The 17,234-nt window shown below is 38.4% G+C and overlaps 1 protein-coding gene across 1 annotated transcript; it reads left to right on the top strand.

Moving 5' to 3' along the window:
* The first annotated feature begins 1,377 nt into the window (after positions 1-1,377).
* LOC119737657 lies at positions 1,378-12,285 on the top strand. The gene is made up of 11 exons (XM_038212147.1): positions 1,378-1,527; positions 2,339-2,601; positions 3,183-3,338; positions 3,914-4,196; positions 5,344-5,402; positions 5,636-6,357; positions 6,592-6,753; positions 7,241-7,393; positions 8,021-8,155; positions 8,608-8,804; positions 9,512-12,285. The coding sequence occupies exons 1-11, from the start codon at positions 1,456-1,458 to the stop codon at positions 9,686-9,688; spliced, it is 2,379 nt and encodes a 792-aa protein (XP_038068075.1). The 5' UTR covers positions 1,378-1,455; the 3' UTR covers positions 9,689-12,285.
* Positions 12,286-17,234: the final 4,949 nt, after the last annotated feature.

The following is a 17,234-nucleotide window of genomic DNA, read 5'->3' as shown; positions in this document are numbered from 1 at the left end:
GTTGAAGTTTTGGGGGCATTTGGTAAAAAATCAAAAAGTTTTCTTTTCTCACTGGATACTGAATGTGATGAGTTGAACTCTTCAGGGAATTGAATTCTGGCCTCTAGGCACCTCGTCTGAACTTTTGGGAGATTTGGTGAAGTTGGATTTTTGGGTCAAAAACTGACTTTTTCGATGATGCCGGCTATGGAAAACGTTGAAGTTTTGTGGGCATATGGTAAAAAATCAAAAAGTTTTCTTTTCTCACTGGAAACTGAATGTGATGAGTTGAACTCTTCAGGGAATTCAATTCTGGCCTCTAGGCACCTCGTGTGAACTTTTGAGGGGATTTGGTGAAGTTGGATTTTTGGGTCAAAAACTGACTTTTTCGATGATGCCGGCTATGGAAAACGTTGAAGTTTTGGGCATTTGGTGAAAAAAAAGTTTTCTTTCTTTCTCACTGGATACTGAATGTGATGAGTTGAACTCTTCAGGAAATTCAATTCTGGCCTCTAGGCACCTCGTGTGAACTTTTGAGGAGATTTTGTGAAGTTGGATTTTTGGGTCAAAAACTGACTTTTTCGATGATGCCGGCTATGGAAAACGTTGAAGTTTTGTGGGCATATGGTAAAAAATCAAAAAGTTTTCTTTTCTCACTGGATACTGAATGTGATGAGTTGAACTCTTCAGGGAATTCAATTCTGGCCTCTAGGCACCTCGTGTGAACTTTTGAGGGGATTTGGTGAAGTTGGATTTTTGGGTCAAAAACTGACTTTTTCGATGATGCCGGCTATGGAAAACGTTGAAGTTTTGGGGGCATTTGGTAAAAAATCAAAAAGTTTTCTTTCTCACTGGATACTGAATGTGATGAGTTGAACTCTTCAGGAAATTCAATTCTGGCCTCTAGGCACCTCGTGTGAACTTTTGAGGAGATTTTGTGAAGTTGGATTTTTGGGTCAAAAACTGACTTTTTCGATGATGCCGGCTATGGAAAACGTTGAAGTTTTGGGGGCATTTTAAAAAATCTAAAAGTTTTCTTTTCTCACTGGATACTGAATGTGATGAGTTGAACTCTGCAGGGAATTCAATTCTGGCCTCTAGGCACCTCCTGTGAACTTTTTTTTTAAAGTTTGTTTAACTGTCTTGTTTTTCCATCGTTCAGGCATTCTAAATGTCTGCTTTTGAGGGACTCCATCCACATTTATTGTATCTATTTAAATTTATTATACAACTTCAGTTATGTGGAAAATTAAGAATGAATGAATGAATGAAATGAATGAATTTAATGTAAGAGGTTTTTCAGAATGCAGTCTCGTTTGAATAAATTTAGCATCATCTCTCTTAATCCATTGAATAATTTTGTGTCAATTTTGATTTCATTTTCAAACTCCTAGTCGTCAAGTTGCTCAGAGCAAGGCACGTAGTGAATCGGCCCGGCAGTCCACCAAGGAGAAACTGAACCAACGGTTGGCCCAAATGGATCAGCAACTGAACGCTATCGAGGAGTCAGCCGCTAATATAGAGCAGGATTTCAGGAACACAAGCCTGGTAAGAAGCAGAGAGATCTTCTCACTACCTCAGAGAGACAGTACAATTTTGTCTCAGCTAAACATAACATTCTTGTAATAGTTACTTTTAGGACCCTGTTCCCATGATAAGAGAACTAATACCCATTCTAATGTTTCAAACCCAGCAAATAGAGGGGTCCTAAAAGTAACTCTTACCAGAAATCTGTGCTTTTTGATAGCCATTATGTGCTTCTGTGCACTAGCAAAGAAATTATGCGCTAATCCTGTGAGTACGGAATCTTTAATAACTGTATCTACTCATAGACATGAGCCAAATTCTTCGCTAACCCGTAAAAAGAGCTTTCTTTTAGCACAGAATTTTCTGCTATGTTTAGCAGAGTCACAAAATTTGGCCTTAGTGTTACAGTATTTTCTTGGATTTAGGAATGTTTATCCCCGCCAATGTTAATCTATAGGTTTGCTGTCACTGTTGTATTTTTCAAACAATGTTGGTTGATTGTGATGGATAATGGATTTTGGTTGATTCGGGATGCTTTTTTAGAAAATAAAAATTCATAAAGTAACTCATGATTTTTGAAAAACTGAAATTCAGTCCACTGAACTGGATCGAAACCAGGCCGCATTGGTGAAATTTAATCTACAGAAATAATATCTAACCATTTTACAGTAAAAGGCTAAGCTTTTCAAAAATCACCGATTGTCAACTGATGTTTAGACTGTTCGCTAACATAAAAACTAAAAATAAATTTGAAAAGAGGTATTATGTTCCATGCCCCCTGCATGGTTAGTAAAATACTTATTTTTTTTTCATTCTGCTATTTCCAATGTAGATGTTGCACACAGTGGAGAACTTAACTGATGCCATGGCCCCTGGTGACACCAGACCAAAGGCAGATTACTCGCTGAGAGACTACCGGTTACCAGACCACACTGATGCAGACAGCCCTGGCACACTTGATGCTCAAGTGCACGATGACAGTATGAGAAGTCAGGATTCCAGACAAGCAGAGGAACAACAGGAGGACGATAAAGATGTGGCTGGAATGGTTACCACGGTTACAGATGATGAGGGAAATCAAACGGGAATTGAAAGGTAGAACTTCCTTTTAAAACAGTTCTCAAATGTCAAAGTGTTATCTTTTTGGTATCAAAAGATGCGTAAGGCTCGAGGCTAAAAAGTCAGAACAGCTCGGGTCGTGAAAAAAATTTTCAAGGCTATCGCGGAAAAAGTTGAGGGGGGGGGGCGGGGCAGATTCCGCCCCGGCCCCATTGGGGTTAAGGGACTTAAAGATGTGTGCCCTGTGCTCTTTAAAAAAAAAAAAAAAATTCTAAAGAGTTTTCGATTTGTATGTTTAGCTTGATTTAAAAAAAAAAAAAAATTCCAGATTTTTTGGCTTCTGCAACCCACCTACCCTCATTATGAACACAAACAAATTCACTTTGTGAGAGCAGAATAATTGTTGGGTTACAAATAATTCAAATTTTGTAAATTAGAATAAATCGATAACTAAATGTTGGTTGAATGTTTTCGTTCTCATTCAAAAGTGAATAACTTCTATATTGCAGTTAGCAATTAGAAAAGACAAACCTAATTTTCGGGGTGAAAATAGAAGTAGTGCGGGGAAAGATCTTTAAATCTGTTTAAACTTCTTGATTTCTTCTGTTGGTTGTCAGGGCTGAGGATACCGCCTTGACGCTAGGTATCTCAGGCATCAGCGGGGTCAGTGACATCATCGCTGAGGTCATAGCAGACGGTGATGCTAGCGACGTCTTGAAGATGGGCATCTCGACTCAGCAACAGAAAGCAGCCAGAAAGAAGATGGAACAGAGGTAATCAAAATTAGCCCCCCCCCCAAAAAAAACCCCCAAATTTTTAAAAGCACGCCAAACTTGCAAGCCAGGAAGGGAAATGCAAGGGGTCTCCAGTGTAGGCAACATGATGATAATGGCCTTTAAAATCTACGAATAATTTGGCCCGCAATACGGGCTGTTTTGTATGTAGTAAAGTAGTAAAACAAAATTTCAAGCTTATATGGCTTATCAGGCTAGCGTTTGCCTTTAGTTTCTAATAGAATATTTCTATTCCCCCTGGATGTGATGCTAGTCCATCACAGGTTACTCCCCAGTTAATCCCGGTATACCCATTTATACTTCTTGGTGGAGAGAGGCAAGTGGGGTGAAGTGGCTTGCCCAAGGACACAACATATGGTCAGCAGCTGGATTCGAACCCTTGACCCTCTGATCACGAGTCACAAACCCTAACAACTAAGCCACACTCCCCCATATAAGTGGTCAACAGCTACAATAGTTTTATGGCCAAACTGTGGGTTGCATGTAAGCACTCAGGAAAGAAAACTGCTTGATCTCCAGCAAACCTTTGATACTACTGTATTTTTTTCATTCAGGAGAATGACAGAACAGCCTGGAGTGGAAGACTACACGAGACTCAGCAGTGACCAGATCAGGGAACTCCTCACCACACCACGGACTCCGAGACAAGATGAAGACGAGGATGATAGATGGCCGTCTCGGAGGAAACCAGCGGAGAGGAGTGACAAAGAGAGGAAGGAGCTGAAGGACTGGGCTGTGACCAAAAGGGCCAAGAGTCTGGCCGAGTATAAGAAACAACGAGAGGAACTGATTGAGAGGGAACTTAGACCGTTTCACCCTAAGGCTGGGGAATCAATGGTAAGAACTTAGAATGGATGGATACGGATGGACTTGTGGACAAACAGACTGACCCACAAACAAGCAGCCAGACAAACAGACAGACAGCTGTGTTGAAGACAAATAATTGTTTGTTGATTGAGAAGGATTATGCACCGTATCACCCTAAGGCTGGCGTTACAATGGTAAGAACTGAGGATGGACAGACTTGTGGACAAACAGACTGACCCACAAACAATCAGCCAGACAAACAGACAGACAGCTGAGTTGAAGACAAACAAGTGTTTGTTGATTGAGAAGGAATGCAGACCTTATCACCTTAAGGCTGGCGATGCAATGGTAAGAACTAGCATGGATGGACAAACTTGTGGACAAACAGACTGACCCACAAGCAACCAGCCAGACACACAGACAGACAGCTGAGTTGAAGACAAACCATTGTTTATTGATTGAGAAGGACCGAGAACCTTATCACCCTAAGGCTGGTGTATCAATGGTAAGAACTTCAACCTGATCAAATGAAATGACAGACAAATAGACAGGAACACAAACAAACAGACAGGCAGCTTAATATAAGATGTAGAAGGTGTTGATTTAGAAGTACCTTATCCCTCCTACCGTTTGAACAGTCACAGACAGTAAAAAATCTATCCACTTCCCCTTCCATGCCTTTTACACAGGCCAGTCACCAACAGTCAGATCACATTTCAGGCAAGCACTGTGACTAGTCAACTTCAGTCAACAGACAAAAGCAGGAAACTGGTGGGCACAGCTGGCTTATCAATCACCTACAGTCAAAGCACAGCTGTATCAAGTTACATAAACAGTCACAGCCAGTCAATCCTGCTTTTTGTGGGCAGGGCGCACTTAACCGTTAAAAACAGTCACTTGACTGATTTTGACTGAAAGGACAACCTTGCACAGAATGTATGTTTGCATGGGAGGGTTAATCCTCGAAAACTGAAAGCTGGTGAATAAATGGTAAGAAATTGGGATGAAATTAAAAACAAATAAGAAAACACCAAACCCACAAATAGACCAATAGACATCCAGACAACCAACAAACAAACGGACTTGCTCAGCTGTTTCAGCTGCCTAACTTTGTTGTGTCGTACAGTTAATTAATTTTTTCAATAATATTTAATTTACATTGTTTTTTTTCTTTCAGGGCCCTTCGTCTTTGAAGGAGATCAAAAAGCAAGAAGGGGAAAGAGGCAGAAAGAAGAAGTAAGTCATAGTTTTTTCTTTTTGACCTTCAAGTTTTTTGTGGGTCACTATATAAATTTGAGGTCCACTTTTTTTCCTGTCCCTGTTACATCTGACATCTGTGATTTTAATAATTTTGATGCACTCCTTAATGCAGTCATCCTCCAAGAATGATAACGAAAAACCAAAAAGAAATCCATTTTGATAATTTTGCCGGGACCCATTCACATATTACGTTTTGATTGAATACTCAGGGATATGATAGAATCTAGTCATGATGAGAGAGTCCAGCAGGCCAAGGCGCTCATGGCAGAGATGTTTACCGAAAAACCTCAGCTTCCAACGGAAGAAGCCCCTGCATCCACTACAAAGAGGAAAGACAGGACTCTCCGAGACTCAGGAGCCTCAGAGATGAGCTCAAGACTTGATAAACGACCGACCAGCCAGATACCAAAGGGGACGTACTTGTTTGTCGACAGCGAGGCGTATAAGCCCAGGCCTCAAGCTCGGAGCCAGGGAGGGGTTGACGGAAGGGCGGACTCCAGGGCTTCCAGAGGCGAGGATTTTGGTTACAGCCTAGAGAGGGAAGATGAAGAGTTAGTGGGAGGAAGGTGGACCGGGAGATTGCGATCAGAGGAGCGCGGAGCAAGAGGTCCGACTTCTAGTAGGGACTTGAACAGGCGTAATCAAGAGACGAGAGAATCCAATGATTGGAGGATCTTGGAAGGAATCACAGAATTCACAGACGATGACCAAATCTCGGCGGAATCCAGAGCCAAGACGGAACCGGCCAAGCTCTACCGACCCAAACCGTTTGATCAGGTGGTCAGGGTTCAGAGGCCGGAGGTCACCAGGAAGCAGCCGGTGTCGGTGAGGACGCAGAAGACGTACACGGAGATGCTGCAGGAGATGAAGGGGGAGACTGGGGGGAAGAAGACGTCGTCGCAGACGCTCAGGGCCAAACAACGATTGTATGGTGAGATTTTATATCTCATTTGCATTTATCCCAAAAGCAACCTACTGAATTATTATCAAAAAGCTTACTTGGATTAAAGATCATATACAGGTACTAAACACCCCGTGAAATTATTCCGTCCGGCTTGTTGTCATTTAGACGAAATCAAGAACTGTATGTGATTTTTCAACGATCAGTCAATTGCATTTTTAAAAATTCTATTCCAATTTTCCCTTTTTTTTTCATTTGATGAAGGCACCAAAAGAATCCCAGGTTCATCTAAAGCCGCCGACAGCACCACACCAAGGTTCACCAAAACCTACAGTGAAAGGCTATCAGATATGCAACAGAAGTCAGGGGGCATGACCCGTCTCAGACCGAGAACGCGACCCAAAGGAGTGCCAAGGATTAACACAGGTATGTGGGAATGTTAAATCTTGTATTGTTGAAATTGATATTTTTTTGAAATTGAACATTATGTTCAAACTCTCCTGTAAGTGAGTGAAGAATTTGTCCTTATTCCTCTGGCATTTTTGCTCATATAAAGTCCTCACGGTGTTAGTATTGTTATAGCATCTTGTCAGTGTTTATATCATAGTGATGATGCAATGAAACAATAACTGAGTGTTTTCACACATTAAGGTAACAATTGTTAAATGTAACAGTATCATTTTTTTTCAATTTGTTGTATTAAACAGTGGTCTTTCTTTGATTCAAAAACATTTACTGATTCTGTTTGCTTTCTTCTGTTGAACAATGACTAGAGACTTTTGATGACGGTCCTTTTTGCTCTGTTTTGTAGGCACAATGACATTGGTGACATTTGATGATCCTGTTTGCTTTCGTCTGTTGTACACTGACATTAGAGACATTTGATGACGGTCCTGTTTTCTTTCCTCTGTAGGCACATTGACGTTGGGGACATTTGATGACACTCCTTATCGTCGCCAGCAAGTTGAAGGGCGGGGTCTCCATCCAGAACCGACTCCGCGATCCTCGACGCCGTACCATGAACGGCTCGGCACACTGTCGTTATCTGGCACGTACAGGGGCCGAGGTTTGTTTACATTATACATACTTTAATACCATTGTTTTGTAATCACTATGGGTATGTCCATATTACGTGGCTATGGCTGTGGCTATGTAACACACGCGTCTATTGGAAGTGGATTCAGCCGCTTCCATAGGCGCATGTGCTATTGCAAGCCGCAGCCAGTAATGAGGACGCAGCCTTAGCTTTCTTTCTGTTCTTGTCCAAAATTGAACTCAGATATTTATCAGTCGCAGTTGCCTATAGCCCATCCAGATTTTGTTTTTACCTCATCCTTACAAAAACTGACAAATATAAAGTAATTGTTTGTATGTGGCCTAACTCCTCTTTTCTCAGTGTGACCTTGGATGTGGAATTCAAAACATAACTTTTTTTCATAGTGTCACATATCACAATTCCTTTGGTAAAGGGTTTAAGAGATCATGCCTTTTTCACATGTTGGTTTGTAGCTGTGCAAGGCTGAAAAATGAAAAAATTCTTTTAATATTCCTCCAATCTGTTAAATTTACTTATGGAAATCAAACCCAAAAACTTTTGTCCCCACTAAAAAACTGTACATGTCTAGTTTTTGTGTTTTCATTTAAACTGTTTTACTCATCATTTAAATTCTTTGGATAATTTTTGCCATTGCAGATGACGTAGTAAGCCCCGCCCCTAAAGTAGGCGTGAAATACAAACCCCGGGACAGAGAACCTATGACGTACGTTGAGCAATTGCAACGGCTGAGCTCAGAAGCGCCCCGGACCCATCGGCATAAAACTGCGTACGGTAAGGAACAAACCCATGATGCACAAATATTTCTGTGCAGTGCCATGGTATAGTGGTTATAGCAGGGGACAAGGTTTGGGGTTTCTTGTGTTCCTGAGCAAGATACATAACTACAATTGCCTCTCTAGCTCTTCGACCAGAGTACAAGTGGGTACTGGTGATGGTAAAGACCAGATTGAGCTGATCTTGATCAAGGAACTGCCGGGGAAGAAAAATCAGGTGTAGCAAATTGTGAATCACAGGTTCATCTAAAGCTGCAGATAGCAACACGACTAGATTCACCAAGACCTACAGTAAAAGACTATCAGATATGCAGCAGAAGTCAGGAGGCATGACCCTACTCAGACTGAGAACGCATCTCAACACCGTTTAGGGAATTTTCATAATTGTAGTTAAATGTGGTTCAAAACAAATATTGTTGCTAGTCTTTTTAGCTCTGTGTTTTGTTGCAGTTGGACCCGTCCAGAGAGAAACCTACAAGTCGCCACGGCTTCACAGCCCGATGGCCAGGCATCGGCCGTATCCCAGGCAGGGTCAAAGGTCACCGGGGGTCGAGGAGTTTGACGAGAGGTCAGGCTTCAGTGACCTGAGCTCCTGGAACGTATCTGATGAGGTCATGGATATTCTGCATCGACGGGATAGTTTTGAGGTGAGCTTGTTTTCCCGCAGTAAGCAGTAATTGTGACCAGTAGAGTGTGAAGTAACTACCTTATTAAACTATTAATCTAGAATTTAAGCAAAACTAATCTATTATTAAAAGTATTATCACATCAATTTTGTCATGGAGTCACTTTGTCTCATATTATTAATGCATATTTATATATACTGATGTAACCAAATGTTCATCAAATTAGCCAAAGAAAATATTCTGCCCCCCAAAATGTCAGTTTTCAGCACCTTAATTACCCAAAATTGTCAGTTTCTGTGCTTGACCCCCCTAGCCCTACCCTAATCCCTTTGGGTACTTCCTTCACTATGTCTTCTCCATCAAAAAGATTCTTGGCTGTGTGGGTATAAAACTGATACTTTCTCACTGTCATCCTAGGAAATTACCGTATTTTTGTTCCACAAGGATATATACACATGTTTAGACCGCTTGTGCATTCATTGTTACCAGGGATCATGTGGTAGAGTCCATTGCAAGTCCATCACAAGAAACGGTAGATGAACAACGACAAAGCAATGCCTTTGTCAGAGTTCATTTTAGTATCTTGTGAGCTGAATTGGGACTTTCTGGACTCAACTACATCCCTGATTGTTACTGAATTTAAATTCGAATTAAAAAATACCCTCAAAGATGCATGACGATTGCAAAACGTCTAGAAGTGAATAAATGTCCCCTATCCTCTGTTGCAGGGAGATGTGGGCGCAGTAACTGATGATGATGTTAGCATCGAGGGGCTAGAGTATGACGATTACACAACCTCAGTCAACATCAGGGAACTAGAAGAAATAGCATCAGTGAGCAGCGGGAGTGTCTTGAGCAATATAGACTGGGGAGCTGTGGATAAGATGATTGCTGACGTACGGTGAGGAGTCAGGGTAATATACCAAAATAGACTGGGGCGCTGAGGATGAGATGATTGCTGATGCAGGCAATAGGAGTCAGGGTTTGAGGCCAAATGGACTGGGGTGCTGTGGATAAGATGATTGCTGATGTAGGCTTAGGAGTCAGGGTTTGAGGCCTAATAGACTGGGGCACATTGGATAAGATGCTTGCTGATGTAGGCTTAGGAGTCAGGGTTTGATACCAAATAGACTGGGGAGCCGTCTATAAGATGATTGCTAATGTACGCCGAGGAGTCAGGGTACCAAATAGATCGGCGGCTGTGGATATGATGATTGCTGATGTATCAAGAGTCATTAAGGTGTGCGACAAAATAGACTGGGGTACTGTGGAGAAGATGATTACCAATGAATGCTGAGAAGTCTGGGTACGAGACCGATGAGATTGCATTACCATGAGCTGTCATCTTGAGCAATCCATAACAAGTCCGTTCACAAGAAAATCAAAAGTCCAGCCACAAGTAACAGTGGAGAACCTTGAAGGAAGAATGCTTTTGTCAAAGTTCATGTATGGATAGCTTGTGTTGGACTGGAAGACTTGTGATGGCCTCGACGACAACTCTGTCTATTTCAATACCAGCTGTCCCAGAATAAGCCAGTTCGGTATTTGAACTGCGCATGCGCACAATGATATAGGTCACGGGTCATTCCGGATAATCGAAGGCTCATCGAAGGGGCATGAACAGGCACGGACAGGGCGCACGACGCTCGCGTACGACGCTCGCGTGTTAATTACAAGCAGAATGGGCGTCCACGTAACATCGAGTTTCATCATGTCAGCGATTTTATCCCGAACGACCTTTGACATGGACTACTTCATCCAGATAACGAACTGGCTTATTGTCAGCTGTAGATGATACACTGGCCAGTATTTTGAGGACGTTTATTCATGTGATTTCAAAGTGTCCTTATGAAGACAAATTGTAACCAGAACTGAAATTTCAATGAAAAGTTTCTTTAGAACAAATTATATCCTGGGTTTTTCTTCATAGTCAATCCAAGAGATTTTAGGCATCCTGCAATTATTGGATTTCTGGTGCTGTAGTTTTTTTTTGTTTCCCTCATTTTTACATTTAGCATGCCCCCCCCCCCCTCACTGCATAGTGCATACTGTTAAAAGAGGCATACTTTTTACTTATCATACAAATTATCATTACAGGTGCTAATTAATTGATCAAATTAATATTTTGCATTTTTGGGGGCATTTTTGTAATTGCTTTCATATCACATTCAAGTTTATTCATAAACAGGATGAACTGTCTATAAACAGTCTATTTTGTAGAGTAGTAGAATGTTGAACGTTAAGTCTATTTTCCCAGTCTTGCTTAACCAGTTCACGTCGGATGACGTGTATACAAGCAAATTTTTGCGTTATTCGGAACGAATGACGGATAAAGACGCAACGAGCGAGGCTGGAAATACCTGTCTGCGGCCTGCTCACAGTGAGCAATGCCGGAAATATCAGGGTGTGCTACCCGCAGATGACGGCCTGAACCCGTCTGGCATCGGGGTTCATGAAAAAAAATCCTGTGCCTGGGTCCAGTCGATGTCAAAATAATCCCGGCACGAACTGGTTAAGCCATTTGTACGTTTTTACTGTTTTTCCTGCTTGAAGTGTTTTCACAGAGACGTAGAACTGATATATCAGTTGTCACATTTTGTCTGCAACTAGACTTAATATACTTGAGATCTACAACGCTTACAGAACAAATGTTTTAATTTCTGAATGGTAATACATGTATTTATTTTAAATCAAGATGCTATTTCAGAAGCTCAATTCTGTTGTGAAAAGATATATTCACGCTTTAACTGAATTCCACGTATGAGCAGGGTGCTGAATTAAGATAGGCAGTTATTATTTTTTGTTAGCTTCTTTTGCTTTCAGGGTGCATATCCAGCTGAAAATACAAGGTGCTCTTTTGTAAATCATTCAGTTTGAAGGTATTCTGTTGGTAGTTTTCTGTTTTCTTTTTTTTGCAAATAACGGTCTTGTTTCTGCACTGCTTAGATGTATTCGTATCAAATTAGGTTTTGCCCTTCACCGACGTTTAAACACTGTATACTCATTGTGTTACCTCCCGAGTGAAAGTTGGAAAAAATCACTCAGGTGTATTCGTAATCATATCCTTGTATTTTTTAAATTTGAAGATTTTTGCACTAAAAACATTCATGCTGGAAATGAAGGGAAAACGTCTGTTGAACATTTTAGTTGTTCTGAATATCACAACAGAGTTCTATAGACATAGGTACCTCGATATGATTTTGAATGTTACAAATATTCAAATTTCTAGATTACAAACTTGTAAAATTTTTGTATACTATTTTATTTGTAGCTCAAATGCCAAATTTATTTATTTCCATATTTGTGTATTTATAAAGGATCTGTAGCACAATATTGTATTGTCAGAATGGGCCTTCAAAATGCGAACAAATGTGATGTGATCAGGCTAAATGAGTCGTTTGTCGGGAATTTTCATTTGGAGATTCAGGCCAAAATAGGACCACTTCATCACATCACTTCATCACATTTCTTGGTGTTCCAACTTCCATAATTTTTGAACTAAAGATGGTATCAGCATGCGGTTTTCACAGCAGTAATGCTGAGATTGTGCTCTTTTCAAATCTGTAAAAAAAAAAATTGACAAGGGTCGACAAACGAGTCATTTAGCTTGATCGCATCACAAATGAAGTACACCTTAATATTTTTGGGTCTTATTTATCACTCTTCAATAGCTAATACAGTATACTTCATTTTAAGTGGTTCATGCATTGATTTGAAATACTTTGATTTTTGGCATTAGACTAGTGACATGTATGGCAGGGTACATGAAGAAGTTTAGCGTACTATTAAGTTTTAAATCCATAGAGCTTTCCTCTGCCACTCAGCCAATGAACACGTACATTTATTACTTGCCAATTATTTATTCACTGGTATTTGTTCAAAATCTTGGCCCTTAAAATATGCAATGCGTTGACCTTACATTTTTCACTATTTTTAAGATCACTTTTTATTGAAAAACCTAGGGTTACACCCATGCTTATTTCGAGGGTCAAGATATCTTTCAACATCATCATTTTGTTAAATTATACTTTTCGAGGGGTTCAGATTTATATCATTAGTAATGTCATCATCAATGAAATCATAAGATTATTTAAGATAATTGTAACTGCAATATTATATGTGAGCAATAACATTCCATTTTTATGTTAGATGGCCAATTAAATTGGAAGAAATTTCAGTGAAATTAATTCACTTGTATTTGTGCTTGTTTTTCGCATATAGTTTTAAAATTTGACAAGGGGTTAACCTTTGCACTTCCAATTTGGTTTAACCATTTGAATTCAAATCTTGCAAGGGGTTAATTAACCTTATAATGTTTTTCAGTGAAATTTTGCAAGGGGTTAACCTTGCATGTTAAATCAAATTTGGCAAGGGGTTAACCTTACATTTTAATTCAAATTTGGCAAGGGGTTAGCCTTACATTTTTATTCAAATTTGGCAAAGGGTTAACCTTGTATTTTTAAGTGAAATTTGGCAAGGGGTTAGCCTTACATTTTGATTTCAAATTTGGCAAGGGGTTAACCTTATGTTTTTAAGTGAAATTTGGCAAGGGGTTAGCCTTACATTTTGATTTCAAATATGCGAGGTGTTAACCTTACATTTTTATGTGAAATTTGGCAAGGGGTTAACCTTACATTTTTAAGTGAAATTTGGCAAGGGGTTAACCTTGTTGTTTTAAGTGAAATTTGGCAAGGGGTTAGCCTTACATTATCAATTCAAATTTGGCAAGGGGTTTACCTTATGTTTTGAAGTGAAATTTGGCAAGGGGTAAGCCTTACATTTTGAATTCAAATTTGCAAGGGGTTAACCTTACATTTTAATTCAAATTTGGGAAGGGGTTAACCTTACATTTTAATTCAAATTTGGGAAGGGGTTAACCTTAAATTTTAATTCAAATTTGGCAAGGGGTTAACCTTACGTTGTTATTCAAATTTGGCAAGAAATTAACCTTACATTTTTAATTCAAATCTTGCAAGGGGTTAACCTTATAATATTTGTAAGTAAAATTTTGCAAGGGGTTAACCTTGCATGTTAATTCAAATTTGGCAAGGGGTTAACCTTACATTTTTAAGTAAAAATTTGGCAAGAGGTTAACCTTACATTTTAATTCAAATTAGCAAGGGGTTAACCTTACATTTTAATTCAAATTTGGCAAGGGGTTAACCTTACATTTTGAATTCAAATTTGGCAAGGGGTTAACCTTACATTTCAATTCAAATTTGGCAAGAGGTTAACCTTACATTTTAATTCAAATTTGCAAGGGGTTAACCTTACATTTTTAATTCCAATTTGGCAAGGGGTTAACCTTACATTTTTAAGTGAAACTTGGAAAGGGGTTAATCTTATATTTTTAAGTGAAATTTGGCAAGGGGTTAGCCTTACATTATCAATTCAAATTTGGCAAGGGGTTAGCCTTATATTTTGAATGCAAATTTGGCAAGGGGTTAACCTTACATTTTAATCCAAATTTGGCAAGAGGTTAACCTTACATTTTAATTCAAATTAGCAAGGGGTTAACCTTACATTTTAATTCAAATTTGGCAAGGGTTAACCTTACATTTTAATTCAAATTTGGCAAGGGGTTAACCTTACATTTTAATTAAAATATGACAAGGGGTTAACCTTACATTTTTAATTCAAATTTGACAAGGGGTTAACCTTTCATTTTGAATTCAAAGTTGGGGGGGGGGGGTTAACCTTACATAAATTTGACAAGGGTTAACCTTACATTTTTATTCAAATTTGGCAAAGGGTTAACCTTGTATTTTTAAGTGAAATTTGGCAAGGGGTTAGCCTTTCATTTTGATTTCAAATTTGGCAAGGGGTTAACCTTATGTTTTTAAGTGAAATTTGGCAAGGGGTTAGCCTTACATTTTGATTTCAAATATGCGAGGCGTTAACCTTACATTTTTATGTGAAATTTGGCAAGGGGTTAACCTTACATTTTTAAATGAAATTTGGCAAGGGGTTAACCTTGTTGTTTTAATTGAAATTTGGCAAGGGGTTAGCCTTACATAATCAATTCAAATTTGGCAAGGGGTTTACCTTATGTTTTTAAGTGAAATTTGGCAAGGGGTAAGCCTTACATTTTGAATTCAAATTTGCAAGGGGTTTACCTTACATTTTAATTCAAATTTGGCAAGAGGTTAACCTTACATTTTAATTCAAATTAGCAAGGGGTTAACCTTACATTTTAATTCAAATTTGGCAAGGGGTTAACCTTACATTTTGAATTCAAATTTGGCAAGGGGTTAACCTTACATTTCAATTCAAATTTGGCAAGAGGTTAACCTTACATTTTAATTCAAATTTGCAAGGGGTTAACCTTACATTTTTAATTCCAATTTGGCAAGGGGTTAACCTTACATTTTTAAGTGAAACTTGGAAAGGGGTTAATCTTATATTTTTAAGTGAAATTTGGCAAGGGGTTAGCCTTACATTATCAATTCAAATTTGGCAAGGGGTTAGCCTTATATTTTGAATGCAAATTTGGCAAGGGGTTAACCTTACATTTTAATCCAAATTTGGCAAGAGGTTAACCTTACATTTTAATTCAAATTAGCAAGGGGTTAACCTTACATTTTAATTCAAATTTGGCAAGGGTTAACCTTACATTTTAATTCAAATTTGGCAAGGGGTTAACCTTACATTTTAATTAAAATATGACAAGGGGTTAACCTTACATTTTTAATTCAAATTTGACAAGGGGTTAACCTTTCATTTTGAATTCAAAGTTGGGGGGGGGGGGGTTAACCTTACATAAATTTGACAAGGGTTAACCTTACATTTTTATTCAAATTTGGCAAAGGGTTAACCTTGTATTTTTAAGTGAAATTTGGCAAGGGGTTAGCCTTTCATTTTGATTTCAAATTTGGCAAGGGGTTAACCTTATGTTTTTAAGTGAAATTTGGCAAGGGGTTAGCCTTACATTTTGATTTCAAATATGCGAGGCGTTAACCTTACATTTTTATGTGAAATTTGGCAAGGGGTTAACCTTACATTTTTAAATGAAATTTGGCAAGGGGTTAACCTTGTTGTTTTAATTGAAATTTGGCAAGGGGTTAGCCTTACATAATCAATTCAAATTTGGCAAGGGGTTTACCTTATGTTTTTAAGTGAAATTTGCAAGGGGTTAACCTTACATTTTAATTCAAATTTGGGAAGGGGTTAACCTTACATTTTTAATTCAAATTTAGGAAGGGGTTAACCTTACATTTTAATTCAAATTTGGCAAGGGGTTAACCTTACATTTTTATTCAAATTGGGCAAGGGGTTAACCTTACGTTTTTATTCAAATTTGGCAAGAAATTAACCTTACATTTTTAATTCAAATCTTGCAAGGGGTTAACCTTATAATATTTGTAAGTAAAATTTTGCAAGGGGTTAACCTTGCATGTTAATTCAAATTTGGCAAGGGGTTAACCTTACATTTTTAAGTAAAAATTTGGCAAGAGGTTAACCTTACATTTTAATTCAAATTAGCAAGGGGTTAACCTTACATTTTAATTCAAATTTGGCAAGGGGTTAACCTTATATTTTGAATGCAAATTTGGCAAGGGGTTAACCTTACATTTTAATCCAAATTTGGCAAGAGGTTAACCTTACATTTTAATTCAAATTAGCAAGGGGTTAACCTTACATTTTAATTCAAATTTGGCAAGGGTTAACCTTACATTTTAATTCAAATTTGGCAAGGGGTTAACCTTTCATTTTAATTAAAATATGACAAGGGGTTAACCTTACATTTTTAATTCAAATTTGACAAGGGGTTAACCTTTCATTTTGAATTCAAAGTTGGGGGGGGGGGGGTTAACCTTACATAAATTTGACAAGGGTTAACCTTACATTTTTATTCAAATTTGGCAAAGGGTTAACCTTGTATTTTTAAGTGAAATTTGGCAAGGGGTTAACCTTACATTTTTAATTCAAATTTAGGAAGGGGTTAACCTTACATTTTAATTCAAATTTGGCAAGGGGTTAACCTTACATTTTTATTCAAATTGGGCAAGGGGTTAACCTTACGTTTTTATTCAAATTTGGCAAGAAATTAACCTTACATTTTTAATTCAAATCTTGCAAGGGGTTAACCTTATAATATTTGTAAGTAAAATTTTGCAAGGGGTTAACCTTGCATGTTAATTCAAATTTGGCAAGGGGTTAACCTTACATTTTTAAGTAAAAATTTGGCAAGAGGTTAACCTTACATTTTAATTCAAATTAGCAAGGGGTTAACCTTACATTTTAATTCAAATTTGGCAAGGGGTTAACCTTATATTTTGAATGCAAATTTGGCAAGGGGTTAACCTTACATTTTAATCCAAATTTGGCAAGAGGTTAACCTTACATTTTAATTCAAATTAGCAAGGGGTTAACCTTACATTTTAATTCAAATTTGGCAAGGGTTAACCTTACATTTTAATTCAAATTTGGCAAGGGGTTAACCTTTCATTT

This window comes from Patiria miniata, unplaced genomic scaffold (assembly GCF_015706575.1).
Source record: "Patiria miniata isolate m_02_andy unplaced genomic scaffold, ASM1570657v1 HiC_scaffold_3, whole genome shotgun sequence".
NCBI classification, from domain to species: Eukaryota; Metazoa; Echinodermata; class Asteroidea; order Valvatida; family Asterinidae; genus Patiria; species Patiria miniata.
The sequence above is the reverse complement of the archived record's forward strand: the minus strand, read 5'-3'. Positions and strand labels throughout refer to the sequence as shown.